The sequence below is a fragment of the Typopeltis vanoorti genome, chromosome 13, assembly GCF_054136105.1.
Source record: "Typopeltis vanoorti isolate ZY-2024b chromosome 13, IOZ_Tvanoo_1.0, whole genome shotgun sequence".
Taxonomy (NCBI): domain Eukaryota; kingdom Metazoa; phylum Arthropoda; class Arachnida; order Uropygi; family Thelyphonidae; genus Typopeltis; species Typopeltis vanoorti.
The window spans coordinates 43358832-43386372 of record NC_143561.1 but is presented as its reverse complement, the minus strand read 5'-3'; the positions used below and the strand labels follow the sequence as shown (position 1 = coordinate 43386372).

The window sequence follows — 27541 nt, the reverse complement described above, 5'->3', positions numbered from 1 at the left end:
AGGGTGATCTCTTAGCAAACATTTGGAACATGTTCCATTGGTTTGAAACGCTGCCTAGAGTCTGGATACAATGCTCTGTGAGATTCCACACTCTCTGGCAATCTCAGTAATTCTGCAGCCTTCTTCAAGCCTTCCAATAATTCTTCTCCACATGAAATCATCTAAATGATGTATTTGTGACATTACAAGACATCCAAGTTTCACAAAACGCACTTCCTTCAAACACAATTCACTTAGTGGTAAGCAGTACCACTTTCACACCAGATCAAGTGTCATCTAGAATTGGAGGAAAGACTAAAATGACTCCTATCTGTTAAGAGTACATTAGCTGTTTGGTGTCTTGTCACAACACCACGGAAAATGTGCTCTGCGATGAGCTGTGGATAAAGGACCTTTTATCCTGTTTGAGTGCTATCACGTGATATCTTTGCACACAGTTCGAAAATTTGAATGTATACCCGCTTTCTGATTGATACAGATTGCCACAAGCTGATTCATCTAAATTTACAGTTGTAATCTTCAGAAATAGTGTTCATCCTTAGGGTTTGGATACCAGTGTATAATGTCTTCAGCTAGAATTATGAGACTTGGCACAACATATATTTAACAAGCTCTTTCATTGCCAAACTGAATAGAGTAGTAACAGCTTCGAAATTGCTTACTTAATCACTACCTTTTACCTTTTTGTAAATCACAAATTCTCAGTTATTGCTGTTAGATATAACAGACAAAATTAACATAATATAAAGATGAATTGAAACTGGTCACAAGGTTAAAATAAATAAATAAATTTTTGTCTTTTACCATCTCCCCCATGCTCAACTTTTTCACTGTCTTTTTCATTTCCCCTTCTTTTTTTCTTTCTCTTTTCTATCCTCATTTCCCAATCATCCCAACTAACAATAAACTCAGCACAAAGGACATTACTTGTGTAACTTTCAGACTAAGCCTTGTGTTCTGGAAGACTACTCTAAAATAGCCTAGCTGTTTATATAATTAATGAATTCTTAGTACATGACATATTGAGACCTGCTTCTCTGTTTTTTGACAAAAAAATCACTAAAATTCATTAAATGAATTTCACAGATTCTTTTTTTTTTTTTTTTTGTTATTATGTTTATACTTTTTTTTTTTTTTATGAAATAGCCTTTCACAAAATTCTGTTATTACTGGATATGAAGAATTAAAAAATTTTAATTTTACCTGATCTTGGCTCTTCCTTAATCATTAGAGATTCCCTTGGTCCAAGGCTCGATGACACAAGAGATGTTGTAGCACCTGGACATGGCTGTGATGAGGAAGTAACAACAGTTGTTGAATGAGCATTATTCAATGTGGATATGTCTGTAAAACAAGCAGTATCACTACTAGATGTACAGGACATAAAACACTGAGATTCTTGAGGCAAGGCAGTTGAGTAACAACAATCACTGTTTGTATTTTCTTGTTTCACTTTTAGTCTTCGCACAAAGATTTGGTCTTCTGTACATTTTGTACTATTTATAGTATCATTTTGATTTACAATAGTAATATCCTCCACTTTTGCTCCTCCCAAATCAACCAAAATTTTCTCCAGTTCCAAACTAGGATCACTGAACTGCTGAATTTCATCCTCTTCTGCCACAGGAACCAATCCATTGATGTCAATATGAGATAATTCCACCAAGACATCTGGCTGATGTTCCAGAATAACGTTGGGGCCACTATCCTATTGAACATTAAATAAAAAAAAAACTTAGAATTCTTTATGATTTTTTTAAAATTTATTTTTAGAAACAGTTCATCTTTAATAATTTTTTTAAATGAGATGGCCACACAGAAGTAACTTCTTTTTTGTATAAAACATTTCCAACAATAAGCATTTCAAACATTTCATAATTCATCAAAATTCTGAGAAATCTAAATGCTTATTAGATAAGCATTTAGATTTCTCAGAATGAATTACAGTTCCTTCCCATAAGCACAGTATCACGCTAATGGAAATTCACTATAGCAAACAATTAATCTAGTCTCAAAGTTTGCTATAATGAGAGTTGATGAGGATTTTTCATCCAAGAGGTCTAAATAAGCTAAGACAGTTCACAACAACCACTCCATATATAAATCTGATCTATTATATAATTAATGGCTATAATTACAAGTTTTTAATCCATAGCATATAATGCAAAAATTACAAATAACATGACCAGGCCTGCCAACTAAATGTAATTTCAGTAAACTTAATGGAATAAAACATGAACAACTTTAAAATGATTAAAGCTAATATATCTCTAGTATAATAATAACACTAGCCTCTTTAGAGCTCACATCATGATTAAAAAATAAATAAAAAGAACAGTAACATCAAGTGTATACTTACACTGCAAATATAAAGTGACCTCGCGTTTTTCCAGCATTAAAAAATAAATTATATATGAGAACCAATTCATTAACATATAATACTAATTTATTTTATAATAATGAATATAAGCTAAATGCCATTTTTTCAAATAACTTTCTTCCAAAAAATGACACAAAATCATTTATGTTCAATTCAGATATGTTATATAGTTATGTAGTCAGTACATCATCATCATCTAATTCCTGATAGGTATCATCAGGGGATGTACAGGGTCGGTGGCGTACTCAGGATTTAATCTTGGAGGGGGCCGAGTGCTCAGGATTTAACCTTTGGGGTGGGCCAAATTGAGTAGACGTTTTGCGAATACACGCTACACATCGCATACGACCTATAACTGAGCATCTGCAGTGATCGCTAATTCATAAGTAACACACAACATAAATAAAAAAAATGAATTTTAATTAGGAAAAGATTTTTGGAAAAATTTTCCTAGTGTTTTTTCCTTTTCTTTGGGGAGTGCCTGGGCCCCTTGGCCCTCCCTCTGGGTGCACCACTGTACAGGGTAGTATAAAGAAAACAGTTGTTTTCCCTTCCTAGAAACACTAGTTTCTAGCTTGGCTACTAACATTACTAAACACAAACTACTTCTGTAGTGAAGAGTATTTTATGAGACCAAATAACACACACATCATCTATGTAGCATAACCACCACACTTGGTTTATGTGTGTGGTTAAGACTTGGTTTTCTAGTAGTTCCATATAGAGATTGGTTAGAGGGTGTAGCCCATTGCAGTCCCAGCTAGCTGTTTATATATTTTCCCTTCCCATGAAAAGGTAGTGCTTCCTCTTCTCCCCCCCCCCCCCCCACACACACCGATTTCTAGAAAACCAAGTACTCAACACTGCTACATACAAACCAGCAGTCTGGTCATTTTGTAGATGATCTGTTATTATTATTTGGTCTCATAGCTTAAATGCATTTGATAAATTTTAAGTACATTTGAACAGCCAATATCCAAAATGTATACTTTGCTATAGAAAAAGAAATCAACAACCTGTTTTCTCATCCTAGATACACTAATTGCACTGAATTGTTAATTTTCTTCAATTAACACGAAAAAACACAAGGAATAAGTAATACTATTTATTTAAAGCCATATATTTCAGCCTGAATTGGTCGTCATCAGTGGCGACAATAGTTAATTACAAAGTAGAACGTGAACAATGGATTTATTTGAATCAATCAATTCAAATCAATCCATTGTTCATGTTCTACTTAGGTAACTAGCTAAGTAACTCCAATGCCAAGGGTTGTATTCTCATAAGCTCTCTGGTCAAAATTTCAAAACTTCCAACGTTTCTACATATATTCAGCTTTGAAATAACGGATCTTTAATATCCACTATTTCTATATATTTTCCCATACTTTACTAAAGTATTCATACCTTTTACAATGAGTTGTTTAGTACAATCAGTGGCTGCTTCTTCTTAAGAAGAGTTTCTGACACCTTTGACTTGAATGAAGATATAGAATGGTTCATCAGCATACAATGCATATGAATTTAACTCCTAAAACCACCATGATAAGAAAATCAAATAAATATAGGATTGAGAAGGGGAGATATGATTGAGACATTCAAATTGCTAAAAGGATTCTATAAGATTAATTCAGAGGATATTTTTGAGATCAGGACTGGTGGTGGGAGAACTAGGGGATACCTATGGAAGCTGGGCAAGAGTGTGGTTAGCAGTGGTGTTAGAGCTGGGTTCTTTACTTTTAGAGTGGTAAATGAGTGGAATAAGCTGCCAGAGTCTGTTGTGGGTGCTATGACAGTGAGCGAGTTCAAGGCAAGGTATGATAGATACTGTGAGAATGTCGTATAGTTGTGTGGACATGATGTTTAGGGCCTCCCTCGATGAATCTAAGGACTCCCTGGAGTAGCCCGAAAATAATAATAATAATAATAGTGTTGTTGAAATTTGCTGGCTTGGTTGGCCGAGTGGTTAGTGTATCTGCTCTCCAGCCAAAAGGCTATGTTTGAATCCTGCTGTGGGCATGGATGTTTGTAATAGTCTCTGAAAATACTAGTGATGGTAAGCAGTAGATGGCGCTGGTGGAGATGATGATGGTAGTTACGGTTCACTGTAGTTGGTGGATTGAGTGGTGGAGATTGTGAGCTGTGGAGTGGGCGCCCTCCCTTGATGGGTCTTTGGACTCTTTGGAGGTGTCACGTAATAATAATAGTAATAATAATAATACATTTAAAAAAAACTCCCTCTAATAGTGCCACTATAACAAATATTAAAAAACATAGAAAACCTTATAAAAAAATCTCTTCAACATTCACAGCATAAATACCAACTTAAATTATCACTATCAATTGCAGACACCTGAACTTTTGTTTTTGACTGAACACCAAATTGCAGCTATAACAACAATCAGTCCACCTTAAGCATACAAATTACACTTTATATAACTTCTTATGCCACAAGGTGGCATACATGCTTTTGTGCAGGCTAATATTCCTTGCCAGAGGATGCTAAATCTTCAATTTCCTCTTTTTGACCTTCCCTAACTCAAGATTTGTTTGCCCATTATGCATCATTCATGTGCTGTCTCTACCACTCTCCTAATTCTGAAAATCACTGTGACCTCTTTGGCTTCTTATCATTGAAGCTTAATGTCCTGTCAACTAATGAAATCATCTTTACTAGACTGAATTAGATGTATAACATTCTGACTTAACTAGGAAAATGAACATTTTCATGTAAATTTCCATATCAAATAAATGTGTGAATGCATAGCTGAATTGTTTGTGTACATGATTGAAATTGAAATAGCACATATTAAAGCTGATGAGAGAATAAAAAAAAATGCTCAGTGATTCTTATTTAAAATGTGAACATGTTTATAAACGCAAAAATGAATAAAAAAATTGGGTTTTTTTATTGTTTTTAATAGACTAAAAAATGAAATGAAAAGTAAGAACAAAAGATGTTAAACATGGTCATTCATTTTTGTAAAAATTTGGAAGGGGCTGTATCAGTGGTGCACTCAGGATTTCATCTTGGAGGGGGGCCCGAGCACTCAAGATTTAATCTTGGAGGGGGAGGGGAGACCGAGTTGAGTAGACGATTTATGAATACACACTACGCATTGCATATGACCTATGACTCAGCATCTGCAGTGATCACCAATACATGACAAATAGTATAGAAATAGAAGACACAACATTAATTTAAAAAAATCAATTTTAATTAGGAAAAGATTTTTGGAAAATTTTCTAGTGTTTATTTCATTTTTCTTTTTTGGGGGGGCCAGGGCCCCTTGGCCCCCTCCCTGGGCTGTATCATACAAGTGTTTTAAATTCATAATCATTACTGCAGTGAGATTTCAATAATCTTGAGATCTTTGGTGGGTCTCATTCCAATTTAACCATTCCCCTCCAAGTACCTTCATGGTGCCTGCAAAGTTGTTTTTTCCTCCTCTCCCCAATCCTCTGTAAAACAGGGTTTTCAAAGAATTACAGTTAGGATGCTGTTTTAATAATGTTTATATAAGCTAAAAAGAAGCAATTTTTCAGTCCCTTTGTTTCAACACATTCATATGATATCCAGCTACTCATTTTCCAGATCATACTACAAAATAGTCTCCCCCCTCTTCCCTTCTCAATTTTCTCTATCTCCCTATCCATAAAAATTAGATCATCCTAAGTAATATCAGAGCTATGGAGAAAATTCAGAGAATACAATTAAGACAGAGTAAGAATAGCTTATCAAATAGTAACTTCAGAAGTTACCCATAGGATAGAAAGAAAATGGGGGGATAAAGAAATATACCCTTGTTAAGAATACTGTTCTGATTATGATGGACAAAGGGATATTAGTTCTTTATGATGCACATAAAAACACCCGGTTGTCTGTGAAAACCCTGAAATCTTGAGATCATTAGCTCTTTCAAAAATAATGGAATATGGACCTGACTCAATAAAGATCTACACAGATGGCTCCAAAAATCCAAATGGCAATTCTGAGAGTGGCGTACTCATCTATGGTTCTCAAAATATAGAACTAAAAACAACTAACAGTATTGGATGCAACTCATACCATGCAGAATTAATAGCCATTAACACAGTGCTGCAACATTTGGATAAACAAAACCCAAAGGAGTTTATATTTTTCACAGATTCCTTAGCAGCCCTTCAAGCTATTAAGAACTGCTACACTAGCCATCAAGAAATACTTAGAGGCATAGGAAAACACATAAACAAACTACATAAGGATTCCGAAATAATTTTCCAATGGATCCCATCCTAGGTGGGATTAAAGGGAAATGAAACTCCAGATGAAGTAGCAAAAATGGCTGCAACATCCAGTGATACCACAGATTTCAATCTTTTTAAAATCACTCAAAAAGAAAACATAAAAAGAACGATTCTCCAGGACATGACTCACCACTGGTATTCAGCAGAAAAACCAGGAGCTACCATCAACTCCAAGTTTAATCGTTGTACCACTACCATGATCTCTTGCCTCAAGACTGGCCACACAAGACCAATCAAGTTTAGCAATGGCATAAAAGTCTGCAAAATCTGTAAGATCGAGGAAGCATTGCCAATCATTTACTAAATTGTATGAATATTTCCAAATGTGAACTTTATAACAACCCAGAAAATGTGCTGTATAAAATACATGAATTTGACCTCTATGATCTGGTGTAATAATACCATGGGATAATAATAAAAACTGTTTAGAATTTTTTTCCTTTTGCTTTTTTTTTTTTTTTAAATTCTAAACTGAATATAAATAGTTGCAGAGAGCTGGAATGGATCCCCGGAAGAAATTTTATGATGATAAGGATTCAGAAATTATATACTGTTGGGATTGGAACATTAAGATAACTGAATGACCATTTTGAAGATTGCAGAAATAGTTTAGAAACTATTACTTGACAAGTGCATGAGAGCAATACCAATTGTGAATAAAATAGTAAGCATTTACTCTGAGAAATGAAAATTTTTCACTAACGCTAAAATTAAAGCTAATGGATTTTTTTTTTTAATCTTCTAATTATTTTATATTGTAAAAATAATTAATGAATTTAGGTTCTAATTAATATTTTTTTCTTTTTTTTGTCTCAAAAAAAAAAAACGTTTCCTCTTACCACAATAGATGATAAACCTGAAGTATGGTTATCACAGTTCTGATATCCTGAGGAGGAAAAGATATTTTTATCTACAGATACTTAGTTTTTCATGATTTCTTATTTGCTATAAGAAATCATGAAATGCTCATTCAAAATTAAATCACCATCGTATTGCTATATTTGGAAAGTGTCGCTGTAGCATAGTCCGAACATTGTGTACTCTGTGGTTGGAAAGACAGGTGTGTAGATCCTCTCTCAGATACTAGAAAGATTCGTGAGAACTTTTCAAGATGTTGTGCTACTTAGCTTCATCTAGTGGTTTTTTTCCTTCCAGAAGTTTTTTCTTTGCACAACAGATATACTAGACAACATGCACACACAAACACAGTAGACTGTTCAGATAAGATGAACTGCCCTATACAAGTAATTAGAGTAAGGAAAGCCAAGATGGCATTGCTATATCTGATTTTTAATCTAGAATAAACTAACTTTTTACCATCAACAAAAACAGCAACTGTAACTTTTCAGTTACAAATGTCTACAAAAATTAAATTTTGGAAAGCAGCTTCACATCTTAGTATTAAGTAAACCCAAATATCAGTTGTGCAGCTACCTTTCACATTTCAAGTTCCTAATAGCTTTTCTCTTTTCTTTATTGCAATTCACTGTTACAGTCCCTTCTTTATTTTCTTTGTTTCATTATTGGTTGCCTCATTTAGTCATCATTTTCTAATGTTACTTAAGTAGTTTAATGATAACTCTAGTGTTCATCCTGAATTCCAATTTTATTAAATTCTATCCAGCCATAGATAAGCTATGCTATATATAACTTATAAACTAGTAATGCCATTATTTATGGCATTACTAGTTTATTAATTTCTTCTAAACTTGCCTGTTATTCTTCTTTGTTTTTCTCTAATTTGATCAGCTTTTATCCTTCTAACTTCTAAAGCAGCATTGTATCTATCTTCTGGGCTCCTTCCTGTCATTTTTTTCTTTAGACACACGTATATTGTTAATCTTTCAGCTCTTAGTCTAAGTGACTATGCTGTCTGAGATGAGATCTGTTTCTGCATGCGTAAATATTAATAATGCTAATTTTTTTCTAATATCTTCATTAGCTGCATTTTGCAAAATGCATAGACACCTGTTTGACTGGTGTTATTGCACACAAACTAACACTTATGAATGCACCAAATTTATAACAATCCGTTCAGCTCTGGCTGGACAGATTATTAATGAAATTTAGTATTTGAGATCCCTATATAAATTTGAGTTTTTTGTTTCAACCACACATTTACAGAGACAAAAAAAAAGACAAAATGTTTCTATGTTATATGTGGCATAGCTTATCTATGGCTGGATAGAATTTAATAAAATTCGAATTCAGGATGAACACTAGAATTATCATTAACACCAGACCTAAATGGAGTCAAAAGACTCATTACGGAAAGCAAACACTGTTACACACAGTGTCCATCAAACCATGATTTAAACTCATCCAATATATCTGCATTCACCATAATGTATGGCAACACATTCTACTGACCAACCATACAGAGAATCTACTCCTTATGCCCCCTTCTCACACCCTCCTTATAGAGCTCCAGGCATGTTCCCTTGTTCTACCCCCATTCCCCCATTCTACAAAAAATTTCTTCCATATTAACCTGGTAACAATCCTTTACCGATAAATGTCTCAATAACATCCACTATCTTCCTCCGATTCACAAGGCTTTGCAAACTGCATCCTCTCAATATGTTCTCATATCCCAAAGACCAGTTATGACCTTAGTCAGTCTTCTCTGGACCCTTTCCAATATATCGTCATCACCATGAAAACCAGGGTACCAAATCTGTGTATGATAATCTATATGAGGTATGGATTATCATACACAGATTTCACCTGATCAAGGCCTTATACAATTGAACTAGAACCTCTTTATTTCTACAAGTTCGGGTCTCCTGCATCATTGCCATAATCTGATGTGATGCCTTCACAATTTGTGCAATGTGGCCTCTGAACTTAGATCCTTGTCCACTCCAAGGTCTGGTGTCTTATCTTCTCATCTTCCTCCAAAATCTCTCTGCCAATGGTGTACTTTGCATCCCATTGTTGCTTGCCAAATTTCAGAACCTTACACTTTGCAACACTAAACTGACAGTTCCATACTGTTGCCCACTAATACAATCTATTCAAGTTCTCCTATAAGGCCACCACATCTGCTTGATTCCTCATCGCTCTCCCCAGTTTTTGCATCATTGCAGACAGTTGTATATCCAGTTAAACCTATCCCAAAATCATTAATAACAAATTAAATAATGGTCCCAAAACAGATCCCTGGCATTACTAGTGACTTTCTTCTTTCAAGATAGTGCCCTTTCCCTCACCACACACACACAACTTGCTGATACCTATCTGAAGCCAGTCACCTATCCGGCTCACTAGTCTATCAATCCAATCCCATCTGCTTCAGTTTAGTGACCATCTTGTCTACCTACTTTATTCAGCCTTTTGATCTTTGGAATACATTCACACATTGATACTGTTATGTATTTCTTTATCAGTTCCTAAGAAACAGTGATTTCCTTACCACTCAACTCCTGATTCCATGCTATAGCTCCAAGCTATCTCCTAAGCCTGTCATAATCACCACCCGTATAGTTCCACATATAACCTTTCCTCACAGAAATCTTCATATGGCTAGTCACAACCCATGTGATCACTTCATGATCACTCTCACTTACAGGAGGAAAGTGTGAAACCTCATTTGTACTTTGCAAAAAACTTTAATGAAATGATCAGATCTAAAACTCTCGATCTTTGCATGCCCTTCTTTTCGTAATGCCTGAGATAGTTGTCTTTCAAGAACTAGAGGAATTCGTTTTCCTTCTTCCCAAATACCATATATTCATTCCAATTTGTAGTGTCACAATTAAAATCACCCATAATAATATGACAAAACAATTTGAATTGGAGATTAGAGTCTAATAAAATTTGGTATTTAAGATCTTTGGTAAAATTTACAAAGTCGTTTCAGTTTCAATCAGACCATTTATAGTAATAAAATGAGGCAAAATGAAATTATATATCTGCATAAACCAAAAATAGTTTGTTTCACAAGTCTTCATCACCATCAATCTGAGCGTGCCAAAAGTTAGCACACTCAGATTTTTTTACATAACTAGTGCTATTTTTATTCACAAAATAATAAAAATTCTCTCTCTCTGGCTTGATGAACTTGAATAAAATTTGATAATTAAAATTTGTGAGGTTATTTCAATTTTGGTTTCAGTTTTAGTAACAAAATTAAGCAAAATAAAATTATACCTACAATACATATAAGCAAAAAAAAAAGAAAAAAACTCTAGGTTCAGTTGTCACTACAGATGAAAACTATTATAAAATCTACTTTTATTGTCTACATCATCAGTTCCCAACCGGTTGTACGCATACCCACGGGGATACGTGCTGGGCCATTCAGCGGTACACGAAAAATCATCAGTAATGGCAGAAAAACCTCATTTCCATTATTTTACATTAAGATAGGCACTGAACAAAAGTGTCAGTATTTAAAAACAAGGGGATATAATTTATAGAAATGGGTTTAAAAGGGATACACAAGTGGAAAAAGGTTGGGAACCACTTGTCTACAGTCACATCATTAATTGTTTTTAAATGTTCTTCCATGAATGTCATCAGAATCCTCATATATGTGGTCTCCAGTCATCGATCAACTGTTGTATTTCTAACCAAAATCAATGTGTGAAAGTTTGTTTAAAAACTCTTGTATGTCACTAGCTTGCTGCTCTGGCTCTATATAAGTTTTATTCAATTGAGTCACCATTACATGAGTGTTATTTATATCCATATTTAGTTTATCATCTTCACTAAATTTCATGCCCAAATAGCTGAAATGTTGCTATAAGTTTACTACTCAGAATAAGAATTCACTTCATGTTTTCAATTTTCCTGCCTGTTATCATAGTTTTATTCTATTAATCACTGATTTTCATATACAGTGGTATCTCGCTAATCCGAACTGCAGTTTGAAAAAAAAAAGTTTTATTCATTACGTATTATTATTTTTTGTACTATTATTTCTATTTAATAATTATTATTTTAAATATTATTATTTATTTTATTATTATTAAGTACAGTATAACTATGGTGATACACAAAAAGAGGAAATTCAAAACGTGCGTAATTTGGTTAAAAATATAAATCCGAATGTTGAAATTTCACAAAGAGATTTTACTGAATGGATTACAGGTAGATCCGAAAGTGAATTCGGAATCAAATCAGATGCTGAAATTATAAATATGACACTACAGAATGAATTAGAAGATGATGATAATGATAAAGAACTTGGAAAAAAAAGGTAAAACATAAAGAGGCAGTTGACAGTTTCAATATGTATACAAGGGGTTAAGCAGAATGATACGCCATTCCACAAAATTTTATTGCTAATGCAGCTCCGAGAAGAAGCATTCAAAAAAAGTTCAGCTTCCAAGAAGCAAAAGAAAATCAGTGACTTTTTTACAAAGAAATAAAAAAACTTTTCTTTGTATTATTTTGTGAAACTTTTTTTGTGTTGTGTACATGAAAGTGATATTTTTTACGCAAATTAAGTTATGTACTGAACTACGCAATTTTATTAAATCAGAATCTTCGACAATACAGGTACATACAAACTAAATTTTTTACTAAAATAAACTTGTGTACTGTATTATTTTTAAAGTTTTACATTACAGTACAGTAGTATTTTTTCTATCAGTTACTTCATTTATTTACAGAATTAAATTGATGTACCATTAGAATCTGATTAGTTTTTGTCTTAAATGCTAGTTATTGTTGTCTCTTGGGGAAATTCACTAATCCGAACTTTTTGCTAATCCGAACAAGCACGGTTTTTATTAGTTCGGATTAGCGAGATACTACTGTACACTGTTTAATAGCAACTATTTAATTTGGCCAAAGACTCTTGAAGACTCAACAGGTTTGTTTAAGAGAATAATGCTATGCTGACTAGGTTGGTTAGGTTAGTGGTTAGATTAAAAATAAACTCTCAAAAAACAAAGATTAAAAAAATCAGATAGATGGGCACATCTGTATAAATCAAAATGATTACATTGATGAAGTAGAGAAGTAGAGGACTTTGTATACCTAAGATCATGCATTTCAGATTCTTTAACAGACATTAAGACAAGAAAACAAAAAGCACTCCAGTTCCATAGAAGTCTTTAAAAAGTATGGAAGTCGAGCCTCATTTCAAAGGAGATGAAGACTCGTCTTTATAAGTGCACCAGCCAGTCTATCTTTCTATATGGCTCCCAGACCTGGAACATCTCCCAGACCTGGAACAACTAGTATTATAAACAGCTTTGGAACTTGTTTAAAAAATATCCTGGACTACTCCTGGCAAGACCACATTCCCAACTCTACTATATTAGAATAAACCCAGCAAGATCCTCTAGTCAGCACTGTTCAAAGCAACTAAATAAAATGGCTTGGCCACCAACTCAGATACCCACCCTCTGCACCTTTGATGCTCTCCCTACAAATGGCAAAAGAAAAAGAGACAGACCCAAACTCAGTATTGGAAATACATCAGCAACAGTCTCCCAACTCTCCACATTAGAGAGTCATCAATTAGCATATGACAGAGAAGTCTGGGTTTCCTTCATGCCATAAGAACCTCCAAGTCCAATCTCAGTGTACACAGACTCGTTTGTTTTGATTTGTTTCCCTATTTATAATTGTAAAAAATTATAAATAAACAATGATTATTATTATTATTACAGGCAACTCCAAGGGGGTCGATAGACTCATCGAGGGAGGCCCTAACATCATATCGAGAACAACTATTCAACATTCACACAGTATCTATCATACCTCACCTTGAACTCATTCACAGTCATGACACTTACAACAGACTCTGGCAGCTTATTCCACTCATTCACCACTCTCCAAGTAAAAAACCTAGCTCTAACCCCCTTGCTAACCACACTCTTGCCCAGCTTCCATATATGGCCCCTAGTCCTCCCACCACCAGTCCTATTCTCAAAAATATCTTCTGAATTAATCTTATAGAAACCTTTCAGTAATTTGAATGTCTCAATCATATCACCCCATTTCTGCCTATCAACCAATTTCTGCAACCCACAAATCTTCAACCTGTTTTCATAAGGTTCATTCCATAGACCTGCTATCATCTTGGTCACTTGTCTCTGGATCTTCTCCACCTCCTCCCCATCAAGAAGAAACCCTGGCACCTATATCTGGACACAGTAGTCTACATGGGGTCTTCTTATCAAGGCTCGATACAGAGAAACAATAACCTGTTTGTCTCGATGATGTAAGTTGTAGGATTTGTATAGCATTTTTATTATTTACATTGAGAAAGAAGTGCATACATATCTTACAAAGCTATGTTAGGTTAGACACTTACAAACTACATAGGAACGATTTTAAAATTGAGTCTTATTTAAAAGACTAGAAACTTTGAAGCTATTTTTGATGATTCAGAAGATAGTGGTATACTGGAAGTGCCACTAATTCAAAATACATAACACTGGAAGGATATTTTGCATAATTAAATCTTTTGAATTCATTCTGAGAAATAAGAAAAAAAGCTTTTGAGAGAATATAGGTCTGCTAAGTTAGCTATAAACAGTAGCTAGTGTGTTACTGCTTACCTGTTACCATTAAAGTATTAAAGATTATAAAATCAAACTTAAATGGCATTTATCTAGAAATGCTAAGATTAACTTTAAAAGCTTTTATAGATATGTGAAAAAATAGTACAGATGATAAAAATGAAATAAATGCAATCTGTCTCCTGAATTACCATAATTATTACTATCAATTAAAAAAAAATTATATATTTCATATTCCGATAGAGAATCATGGGATTTTACTTCACTCCTAGAAATTACTGGGTGTAATTCTGTTGGACATGCTGTATTTTGCAAATGGGTAGGACCAATTTGCAAATTGGTCCTAAGTAACCAATATACAAATATTGGTCACTTAGGACCTATTTGAGAGGCAAAATTTACCTATCAGTAAGATTTTTTGGTAAGTTCTGGATGTTTGTGAAAGTTTTAGGTTGTAAGTTCTGGACCATGACAATTGTTATGGTCCAGATCTTACAACCTAAAGACTTTCACAAACATCGATGCCATAGTGTGATTCAAACCCATATATTGTTGAAGAACAGTACTGCTAGCTACTTACCCTAACTATAGATATACTTACATGCAAAGATATACTGCCTAACTAGTCTGCCAGTATATCCTTGCACTAATGAAGAAATGTATTGTCAAAATATTATGACCACCCTGCTAATAATTCATAGGCCCCTCTTACTGCCAGAATTGCTACTATGTGGTGTGGCATGGATTCTGTAAGACCTGAATGTTGCAGGAGCTGTAGCACATTGTCAAGATTGCTTCTCAACCATTTGTAAGTATTTGGAGTAAAACACTCAAACTAGATCTTTGATCCAAGTAATCCAAGATGTTCTATGAGATTCAAATCTGGCAAATTCAGTGGCCATAGTAACACTGGAAAGTTATCGTATTCAGAAAGCTATTCTCTTAAATGCTACTGGCAATGGGACATTGTGCATTATCCTGCTGGAACACACTTGTGCCATTTGAAAAGAGACAGTCACCATGAAGGAAGGTATTTATCAGTCACAATGGATAAGTACTAGGGTCTACAGGTATCAGGGCTACAAGAGATTCCTAGGAAAACATCCCCATACCATAATGTTGCCACCTCCTTTCTCTTTCTGCTGGACCATGACATTAGGATGTGATTGCTCTTCTCAAGTTTTCACCTTATCCTCTACTACTGTCTATATGGTAAAACTGGAAATGAGATTCACTTAAAATAGCAACTTTTTCCAGTCTTCACTGTTCGGTGACATCTCTCAGATACAAACTGTAAATGTAGGCATAAGCATATGTGCCCTAGCTGGATACCCCCCCCCTCAGAGGTCCACACAGAAGAAGGGGGGGGTATGTTGGATTGTGGTCTGAGAAACACTACCATTCATCTTCAGGTTAAATTCTAAGCCCTTCCACAGTTTTTCATCTAAAGGCTTGAACAAGGTGAGACAACTTGCATTCACTATAAGCACTGATAAGGCATGGACACCTACTATTGGCCAAGTGGCTGCTATTCTACCTGGTATTCTTCCTCTTTGAACACCTCAACTACAGCACTTGGCAAACAGCATACATTATTTTGCAGCTTCCTGAATGCTGCGCACCCTTTTACTGTACTCTACAATTGTCCCACAAGAATCTCTCACTTTATGCAGTTAACATATACTGTGCTAAGCAAAAGTGTGTTAATTGAATATAATGAGCAATGAAAACAATTGTAACTCATCCATCGGCTTTCAAAATCTTTACTAAATTCTTTAAAATGCATTTGCTACTGTCAATATAACTATTATTATTATTACTATAAAGGATAATAAAATGCTTGAAACAAATGAAAGTTTATTAAACACTGCATAATATACATTCATAATTATACATGCAAATATATCTTTATTATTATTATTATTCCTGATACCTCCAAAGAGTCCGAAGACTCGTTGGTGGGAAAATTTATGAGAAATATTTGAACAAGATAGTTTACACTCACTTTTACTTCTTTTTCTATGTATATCTCATGGCACCAGCTCACATCTTTGTCAACATTCCAGCAGACATGCATGTTGCAGTCAAAGTTAAGATTGATAACTATTAGTTTCAACAACTCAAAGCAATGATTCAGATTCTTTTAAAATTATTTCCTTCATTGGTATGTTTTCATCTGCATTGTAACCATCATTTTGTTCATTGATGTTAATGATGTCATTATCACTCAGTTCTTCTGCATGTAAGTTTAATAATTCCCAAACATTTGTTGTTCATTTCATTTAAGCCTAGTTCTTTCCAAATGTTAACTATTTCTTCAACGACACACAATCCATCTGTTGGGATAAAGCTTACCAAATTGTTTGCACAATGTGGCAGAAGGTTTTCCATAAAGTTCTCATGTTACTCTATGCCACTTGGTGACATGCTTTGTCAGTATCAATAGTATTTTTTTTATGTTATAATTTTTCCAGAACGCAGTGTAATTTTGTGATTTGCTGTTCAACAATTCTTTTCATATAATAAGCCTTAAAAGTTGCAGTTGTTCCTTGATCCATAGGGTATGAAATCTATGTTGTATTTGGTGGTAAATATATCACCTTCATATTTTTATTTAAATCATCTAATGAAACAGGATGGCTGGCTGCAAAAGTCAGCTAAAAACAACAAACCTTTAAAACTAAGATTGTTTTCATTACAATAACATTCAGTTGATGGACAGAAACAATTACTGAACCAGTCTTCAAAGAGATTTGCAACCAGCCATGCTTTTTTTTATTAACCTTCCTACAGGCTGAGGTGGATCAAATAGTGAGACTTGCACTTCTTATCCATGTTATTCAATAGGTGTTACAGAATTGCATCCAGATTTAGCTGGATGTGTATAGACATGGGCGGTTGGGTGTTAACATGCCAAATAACAGGCAGTGATTGCTGGCTGTAATCCTAAGCACCCTAAGATTTTGCATACTGTACACAAGCACGGACTTTATAAATATAGTTTTAGTTTATAATTTAGTTTATAATTTACTTTATAGTTTTGATATCTCTTTTCAGCATTCCCACACATTAAAATAATTATTTTCATTCTTTGCAATAAAAGTTACAAATCCTTTCTTTTCTTTCATGCAGTAAATCTTAAATGCAATTCTGATTTCAGTATAAAAATCTTTATTTGCATTTGAAAATTTGATGTTCATAAATCATTTGGTTTCTGCATCTTGTATTATAAACAGTTGTCACTACATACTTTCTGAAACTGAAAATTTGACCAAAGTATGTAGTTAAACAATTTTAATTTTTGCTTTCATGTATGCAATTAATCAGTGTGTGTGTGGGGGGGGGGTCAGTGTTTTTCATTATGTAGGATCATTTTCATTCCAATATACATGGACTCCAATTGCCTCTGTGCTGTAGCTGTCAAGGACAATTCAAGAAATTTCATCCAGACCAGTGTGAAGGAAATGTGTTAAGTGAATTTTTAACCAGTGTTAAATAAATTGTACTAACAATTTATTAGCATGGTTAATTCGCAAAGTGTGTTATTCAAAACTGTGAAAGCGAAGGATTTCTGTATTTTCAAAGTTCATCAGATTGAGTCCCTTGTCTACATCAATCAGCAATTTTATGTGAACAGTTCATCATACATCTGCAGTTACATGTATACTGGCTTTGACCATGATATGAGTACCTACATTCTCCTCTTGCTTGCACATGCCATTGATATACTGGCATTTTGTGTGTGTGTGTGTGTGTGTGATATTCAAAAAAAATTCATCTAATGGGCGCATGTGATACTGTACAGGGTGAGAGAGAGAGATCAGGAATATTTTATGTACGTGTTAGATCGTAAGGCTATAACTCGTTTGCCTGGAAATAGGGCACATGATCTAAATAATGCCATCTATGAGGCAATTGAAAAATTCTGGTGTATTTATGTTAAGTTGAAAAAAATTTATCTGGCACTCATTAGGCTAAATTTAAATAATACGATGCCCCTAAATTTTATAATGAGTAATCTGTAGTTTTAGAGCACGGGTGGCCAACCTATGGCGCATATGCCAAAAGTGGCGCATTGCATGATTAGAAGTGGCGCACTGAACCCCAGAGAAAAATTTAAAAAAATTTTGTATATGATTATATATATATATATATATATATATATATATATATATATATAAACACACAATTAACCTACCACTGAATTCTAGAGTGCGTACTTATTATACTTGTTTGATCTTGAAGCAACAGGCACTGGCAAATGCTGACATGCATCACCAGTTACTCAATCAGTTTACAGCTGACTCTCGTGTCATAATGTTCGATGAACTTCTGATTCGATGTGAGTGAACAATTCTGTGTTTTCGAACTTATATGTTTTTATTAACAGTTCTTTAAGTTTAAGATAAGATTTCTGTTTTCATGAAGGCTTAATATAGTTCTGTAAATTTTAAAATAAATTTTTTCATTTTGAACACGTATGTCAAGTTCTTGCCTGCTCCCCTAATTTGCTGATTACTGAAACCTGCAGTTATTCGGTGTATTTGTATGTGTGTTTTTATGCTTTTTTTTTTTTTATACAATATCTTTCCTTTTTATTTACGTATAGTAGATTTATTCCTAAAATTTAACTGATCATCAGCAAAGCTTTTGTAATGAGGATGTTTGGGTTGTGTGTGTGATTGCCAGCTGATCGACTGTTTTATGGCAGGAAGCGATCTCATATTTCATTGGACATAATATATTATGAGAGAGAGATGAAAACTCTCTATGAAAAAAAATATATACATGATTTTTAAACTTATAGAACTGTATTAGGCCTTCATGAAAACAGGAATCTTATCTTAAACTTGTAGAACTGTTTTTAAATGTTCATAATGTTTAAAACGATAAAATAATTTAAATAAATTATTTAATAATAAGCTTTACTTTTTGAAATAATTTTTTTTTTACAGTCAGTTACCCATTACTTTGCAAAAGAAAATGAGCAGAAGGTGATATCAAGCGCCATTTTAATGAACTGTGGGAAATTGAGTTCTTATTTATTGCAGGTCCTTCAGGAAAACCGTTGTACTTTGTTTGTGAAAGCACTCTCTCAAATAATAGAAGACATGATCTTAACAGACACTATAGAAAACATCAAGATGAATTAGAAGATAAACTGAAGTTAGTTCCTGGGTCCGAGTTGCAGAAAGATTATGTGGTTAAGAAAAAGGAAGAAATAAAAAAGAGACAAAATATATTTGTGAAACGAAATTGTGAAAGTGTGGCAATGCTGGAGGCATCTTATGAAATTGCTTTTTTGTGTTGTCTAAAAAACAAAAGCCTTTCTCTGATGGAGAGGAAGTTGTTAAGCCCTGTCTCGAAAAATTTGCAAAATGTCTTGGTAATAAGAATGTTGAAAGAATAGTAAATCGAATTGCTCTGTCCAAGCAAACAATTACAAGACACATCGAAAAACTTTCCCATGATGTTGCTGAGCAATTGAAACACCATGTTCATGCTTGTTCTTTCTTTTCTTTAGCCTTGGACGAATCCGCTGACATATCTGATATAGCTCAATTAAGCATTTTTATAAGAGGAATTGATGGTAATTTTAGCATCTTTGAAGAACTTATCGGTCTTGAGTCACTTCATGGAAAAACCAGAGGTCAGACATATTTGACAAAGTAAAGTCATGTCTAAAAAATGAACAACTAGATTCTAGTAAGCTCATCGGTGTTTGCACTGATGGAGCACCGTCAATGGTAGGTTTCTGGGACTGTAACTTTACTTGAAAGGTTTTTAGGTCATTCTCTACTAAAGTATCACTGTATTATACATGAAGAATCTCTGTGTGGAAAAACTCTAAATTTGAAGCATGTTATGATACCAGTTGTAAAGTGTGTGAATAAAATTAGAGCAAGAGAGTTAAACAGAAGAGAATTCAGAGAATATTGTGAACTGCTAGATATGGAATATGGTGATCTCATCCTTCATTGTGAGGTGTACTGGCTTTCTAAAGGACAAGTTCTCAGTAGATTTTGGAAGCTGAAAGAAAGTGTTCATAATTTTCTGGAAGAGATGGATAAGCTGCATGAGGAAAAAGCCCTGTTGATGAGAAATGGCTATTTGATTTAGTATTTTTAGTTAATGTTACCAGCCCCCTCAGTGATCTAAATTTGAAACTGCAGGGCAAGAACAAATTGTTTCCTAGCTTAGTAAATGACATCAATGCATTCAAAATGAAATTAAAACTCTTCATCTCCCAGTTAGAAAACAGGGATTTGAGTCTTCCACATTTAAAAGAACATAGTGAATCTGTTGAAGATAATGGCAACTTTACAGAATATACTGACAAACTCAGATTATTGCAAGAGTCCTTTAACAGTCGTCTTAGCGATTTTGCTGGATTTATACTGCATACTTGCATTTATAAATCCCTTTTCACTTACTGAACAAAAAATCTTGACGATGCCTAGTAACATCAAAACCAATAGATCTCAAAACCAATTCTTTATTGAAAATGAAATTTAATGAACTTCCACAACTCCCAGATGTTTCTGATATAATTAATTTCTGGTGATTGTTGCCCTGTGAACATTTTCCAGAGCTGAGAAAATTTGCTCACAGTTATATCTGTCGTTTTGGAACTACATACAGATGCAAACAAGCATTTTCATCAATGAAAATGATTAAGGTCGTGACTGACTGATTCAAATTTGAAAAACTGCTTGATGCTTTCTGTAACTGATTTAATTCCAAACATTACGAGCTCAGCAAAAGCAAAGCAATTTCAAAAGTCTCAATAAAATAATTAATGTTTATCTTGTCTTTATATGAAATCCTTTTATTTAAAACTGCTAAAAGTGTCTATATTACCATATATATAATAAATCCTTTTATGCATAACTGTTAAACATATCCAATTACATATTTTAAAAGGACTGAAAAGTGGTATAAGTTTGTATGGCGCATCTTAACTGAAAAAATTGACGCATGAACTATAAAAGGTTGGCCACCCCTGTTTTAGAGTAATGACAATGGATTCTAACTAGATACTATACATGACTTGAGTGACTTTCTTCATTTATTATTATTATTATTATTACCCAAGACCTCATGGAGTCAAAGACTCATCTGGGAGGTCCTTTTATCACACACACACACACACAGCTCATACTTTGCCTTGAACACATTCAAACTCCTTGCATACACCACACTCTCAGGCAAGGCATTCCAATCATTTATTTACAACTCTGCACCAAAAAAACCTGCCTCTCACTCCCCTACTCACACTCTCTTTATACAGTTTCCGGGGATGACCTCTGCTTCTCCCCCGATCTCCCACTATTTTCTGTAGAACTTCTCCAGCATTGATCCTATAACAACCCCTTACCAACTTATAGGTCTCTATCATATCTCCCCTCTTCCTCCTGTAAACCAGACTCTGCAAATTACATCTTCTCAATCTTTCCTCATACTTGACATTCCAGAGATCAGAATCTACCTTAATGAGTCGCCTTTGGACCCTTTCCAACATTCTTCATCCTTCTGAAAACTAGGTGACCAAATCTGGGCACAATAGTCCATGTGTGGCCTAATATAATGGAACAAGAATCTCCCTACTTCTACACGTCAGTGTCCTCCGCATCCTTCCCAGAAGCCTTTGTGTTGTCTTCACAATTTTGGCTATGTGTCCCCTAAATTTCAGATTCTTATCCACTATCACACCCCCATATCTCTTATTTCTTCCACCTCCAACAATATATCCTCACCAAGCATAAATTCTGCATCCCATCTTTGTTTTCCAAATTTTAAAACCTTACATTTTGCAACATTGAACTCACATCCCCATTTCCGTGTCCAATCACACAGTTTATTCAAGTCTTCTTGTAAGGCCACAACATCTTCACTACTCTTCATGGTTCGTCCCAACTTTGCATCATCTGAACAACTGAATATCCCCATCCAAATCTTCACCAATATCATTAATATACAAGTTAAAAAGTAATGGCCCCCTAAAACCCCTGAGGCAGTCCACTGGTGACTTTCCTTTTCCTGGATATCGCTTTCCCCCCCTCATACACAACTTGTTGATACCTATCAGATAGCCAGTCTCCAATCCAATGCACTAATCTAATATCCAACCCCATCTGCTCTAGTTTGACTATCAGTTTATCATGAGGTACTCTATCAAAAGCCTTTGCAAAATCTAAGTGTGTTAGTGTGTATCCTTCTCCTCTGTCCAAGGAATCAGTCACTTTATTGTAATAAGTAAGTAGATTACTAAAACATGACCTCCCTTTAGCAAATCCATGCTGTCCATCAAAGATAATACCATTGTTGTCAACCCAACTCTGGATCCTAGTTCTCACAAGCTTCTCCAACAATTTAACCACAACACCTGACACACTGATAGGCCTATAGTTTGATGCTTGAGTTCGATCACCTCCTTTATGAAGTGGCACAATCTTGCCCTCCTTCCACTCTTTAGGAACTTATAAAATTAGTTTCTTAGAATCAGATTTTTCTTTTTATGTGAGTCATGGCCATAAAAGGTTTGCATACCTGTAGTATGTAATAATTAATACTGTGGTTGGGCTAAAGAGCAGATAATCCAGAAGCATCTTTGCCCCTAGAGACAAAAGATGGAACTTTTTTTTTTCAAGCCACTTAAGGTCGCTTCTAAGCAGGGTAGTAGTAGTCGCATACTGGGTGAATGAAATTCATCTTCCACCAAAAGATACATGCAAACATCCATGCTAGAAATTTATGAGTTGACGAGAAGTGTATGACAGAGATGGGATGGTTTGAGTGCTTGTGAATGGAAAAGCAATTTCAACATCTAAGTGTAAATAGTATTTCATTCTTATTTACTAATGCACAAAAGTTGAGGAGTAAGCTTCTGTAATTTAAATTTAGTAACTTCTGTAATTTACTAATGCACAAAGTTGAGGAATAAGCTTCTGTAATTTAAATTATTAACTGGAAAAAATTAACCATATATTCTGGAAATTACCAAATCATGGCTTAATAAAAACATTCTTGACACTAAGGTTGATAATGGGAATTGTAATGTTATTTAGTAGTGGAAAAGAGGATGTGTTTTATTGTTTAACAAAAAAGATTCAGACTGCAAAATTGATATGTTGATTCCAATTCAAAGAGAGGAGCTTGGACAGTGTGGTGCTTAATAATCATTATAGTGGAGAGTGGGAGGAATGCATTACCATAGTGGAAGAAGTAGAGGTAATATTATGGTTATTTCATGAAGGATAGAAAGCAAAGTCTTATTAATGTGCAATCTCTAATATTGAGGCCATTGACTGGGAGAATAAGACATCTAATAATAACTTTTTAATAATAGTTCTATAACTATAATAGTTTGAGGTTAGTGAGATGTTGTTTATGTATATGAGAAAGAAGATGAGGTGAGGCAAAATAACAGAATCCTAAGGAACACCTGCATTGATAGGAAAATCTGAAGAGAAAACATCCTCCATATACATACACAGCGAATGATCTAAAGGACAAACTGGCAATCTAATTATAAAGGGTGAAGGCAGACCATAAGTTGGCAATTTGCTGAGAAGCCTTTGAAGCCATACCCTATAAAAATTTCTTGGAAATGTCAAGTGCAACAGCACATGTTTATCCAAACTTTTCCATAATCCACCTCTGGACACCATGTCCAGAGATGGGTTATGTAGATGAAAAGGTATGCTGTGGATCTTGACTTGCAGACTCCATATCGGTGGTCACTGATAGTTTTCCATGTGTTGAAGAAGTTGGTTGTTCTTCATTAATGGTAGACACTTGCCTCTTTTTTTCTTTCTTTCTTTTTTTTTTTTTTTTTTTGAATTGGCTGTATGTAGGCTTCCATGTCATGGTGTGGATGCCAGCCATGTAATATATGTAGAGATGATAAAGGACAGGCATTAGTTCAGAAGCACATCTTCTGAGCATTTGAAGTATTATTATAGTATCCCACATGTGGTAGGGATACCATCAGAATTAGAAGCCTTTATGGCATTTAGGTTCTTCAAGATTCTTCTGATAACTTTCTGGCAGAAGGTTACATGAAGTATGTGATGCAATGCCCCAAGTAAAGTTGCAGGTGATTTATCTTGGTCATTTATGCAGGAGTTGGATGAAAAGAATGCCAGAAGGTCAGCTTTATCTTTAGGTGATATTGCAATACTGCCATATAGATAAGAGAGAGAGAGAGAGAGAGAGAGATGGCAGTATGAAGGTAAGAAATTGCACCTAACAGCTTTGACAGGATACAAAAAAAAAAAAAAAAAAAAAGCCATGACTACTATTAGCATAGGTGAGTTTCCTACATTTAGTCCTTTCACAACTTAGTACCATTAATGATTGTTTTGCAAGTATTGCAGGCTGTGTATGAAGTTGGAGTTTCAAACCACTTATGATATGCAGTTTTCCCTGGACTACCCTGCACACATCTTAGGAACCCATAGCTTGGATACTAGCTGGGAATATTTCAACAAAGTGGGGCATGAAGATCCTCATTCTAACATAGTAATTTTAACCATAGAAAGGGAGAATAAAAGTTTTGAACATTTTCCCACATGGCATTGTAATACTAAAAGATACACAGTGGTGAATGGTTGGGGTGGAGGGGGAGATTCCACTATAGATGAAAGTTTTATGAGGTTACTGATCTGAATTATTATTATTACACCATCCATGGAGTTGTCAGACTAATTGTGGGAGGTTCATTCAATTGACAACATATTTATCATAATGAATCTTAAAATCCTTAACACTCCTTGCATTAACAACATATTCTGATAATGTGTTCCATTCACTAACAATTCTCCATGTAAAAAAATCTATTCCTCATATCTCTCCTCACCACACTCTTACATAACTTCCAGAGATGGCCTCTGATTCTTTCCCTCTCACCTTCTATGCTTTTTATAATTCCCTCTGGATTAATCCAATAAAATCCTCTCACTAACGTAAATGTCTATCATATCTCCTCTTTTTTCTCTATATCCACCAAACTCTGCAGTCCACATTTTTTCAACTTCTCTCCATAGCCAGCATTCTAGTCCTGATAGTCCTGATATTCACAGTCACTCATCTCTGGACCCTCTCCAATGTTTCCACATCACATCAAAACTAGGTGATTAAATCTGAGCACAATGGTCCAAGTGTGGTCTAACCAGTGCTTTATACAGTGGCACAACCACTTCCTTATCCCTACATGTTAGAGTACTTCTTATCATAGCAACACTACAATGTACAGTCTTTGCAGTGTGCCCTCTAAACTTCAGTCTGCTGTCAACCATCACTCCCAAATCTCTAATCTCATCCACTTCCTGCAGTACGGTACCATCGATATAGTACACCGCCTTATATTTTTGCACTCCAAAATGCAACACCTTGCACTTATTGATATTAAAACTACACACCCCACACACACACATTCCTTTATCCAAGTCAAAAGTCTATTCAGATCTTCCTGAAGGGAATTAACATCAGCAGTGTTACTTATAATTCTCCCCAACTTTACATCATCAGCAAACAACTAAAGATCCCCAGTCAGTCCACATGATGTATCATTTACAAACAAGTTAAACCACAGGGGCATAAGAACAGAACCCTGGGACATGGCACTGGTTACCAAGAGGAAAGGTCATTTCAACAGTACAGGTAACCCTCGTATAACGTGGATATTAGGTTCCACAAAAATGGCGTATTATATAAATCGCGTTATGCGAGACTCAGATCACATAGAAAAAGTGGGGTTAGGTTCCGAAATCGTTTTTTTTTTTAAGATTATATAAACAATGACATATCTAACAAAAAAATATTTTTATTTAATTCAGGTAATTCATGTAAGTTAAGGAAAGAAATAAACCATGAAACAAATACATAGTATAAAATTATAAATTGTACGTAAACTTCATTGCACATAATACATAAATGTTTTAGGCAAAATAAAATAAAGTGTATATTTTGCTCGTCATCACTCTCTTCAAAACTAATATTTCGTAGACGTTCTTTATTTATGAGTGGCCGGACATCGTTGTCACTTGAAATCTCTTGGACATCATTTGTATAATTCTCATTGCTTACCACTATGCTGCAATTTTTTATTAAGTTCATAATACGGAGCTAAACAAATATCCAGTTGTCTCGTGAATTTTCCAGAGCGCTCCATTGGGAGATCATTATCCATAAAATAACCTTCTTGCCAAGTCCAATCCTTCTGCTAATTTCTTTAACGGATTCAGCACAATCAGAATCTTTGGCAGAACTTTCCCCACCATTTGGTTCGACGTCATCTATTAATTGTACCAGTTCCTCCTCATTTAAATGTATTTCTCCATCAATTAATTCACTAATTTCGTTTTCAACCATATCGCAAAAGCGCTCTAAATGGCCATTACTATAAAAATATATTTTTACATTAAAAAAAAGCATTACATATTGTATGTAACTCACCAAAAAATAAAGTGCTCAGCTTGAGATTAACACACTTATGATTTTTAATGTGCTTTCCTGGCAGAAAATGAAGACAATTTTCAACAATAAATACTTTATACGGTCAACAATTGACGTACATGCATGCTATTTCCCCTAATATAAATTAGATACTTATAACTACATGCGCGATATGGGCAGACGGAAATTTAATGAAGATAAAATTTGATTTTATCTTCATTAGTAGACCATCTTATATCGAAACCACGTTGTATAAGTACTGCGTTATACGAGGGTTACCTGTAGTTTACATGAAATGAGAAGTGGTTACGAAAATATCCAGAATATTGGGTGAGCGAAGAGGAGTGTTGGATATTCTAGTTGGTAGATGAACAATTTGCTTTAGATGAACTTGTAGCAAATACTCAGCACCTCTTCCAAACTTGGTCCATAGAACTGGGGGGGGGGGGAGGAAGTGAGCTAGTTGGAGTTGTGGATATTGAAGTCACCAAGGAAGATAACACTATGTGGATGACATTCGACACAAAAGCAAATATATATTGCCTATACCAGTGTTTCTCAATATTTTGGGGGACAATTAGAAAATGATTGCATTCGTCATCTCATCACTGATATACTCAAAACACTCACCATTGTCGGTGAGGGAGGATATCAAAATCTTGGAGGCATTGAGGTGGGGCATAATCCAAAAAACATTGGGAAATACTGGCCTATACTAAAGCAAACAGAGGTAGAGGATAATATTAACTCCCAGCAATTTGGGAAGGCTCTGAAATTGTAGGCCAGTCATTCAACTATATGTCATAGGAATCTGACCCAGGGGGAGATAAAACTTGTGAATTCACATTGCATACCTGTGATCCAAAATAATGGAGACAGTGACTGCACTGCACTGGCTAAAGTTGTGGGAAACTTAGTACAGATTTTCACACAAA

At 34.7% G+C, this 27541-nt stretch overlaps 1 protein-coding gene and 1 long non-coding RNA gene across 3 annotated transcripts in view; one reads left to right on the top strand and one right to left on the bottom strand.

Moving 5' to 3' along the window:
- Positions 1–27541, bottom strand: part of LOC150100096 (uncharacterized) — a 384171-nt gene that overhangs the window by 208219 nt on the left and 148411 nt on the right. For both annotated transcript variants that reach the window (XM_090402894.1, XM_090402895.1), the window contains exon 4: positions 1204–1708. In XM_090402894.1, the coding sequence (XP_090259020.1) occupies positions 1204–1708 (505 nt within the window). The remainder of the gene's footprint in view (positions 1–1203; positions 1709–27541) is intronic.
- The window catches only part of LOC150100097 (uncharacterized), a 142459-nt gene that overhangs the window by 38444 nt on the left and 76474 nt on the right, over positions 1–27541 (top strand). The window lies entirely within an intron of this gene.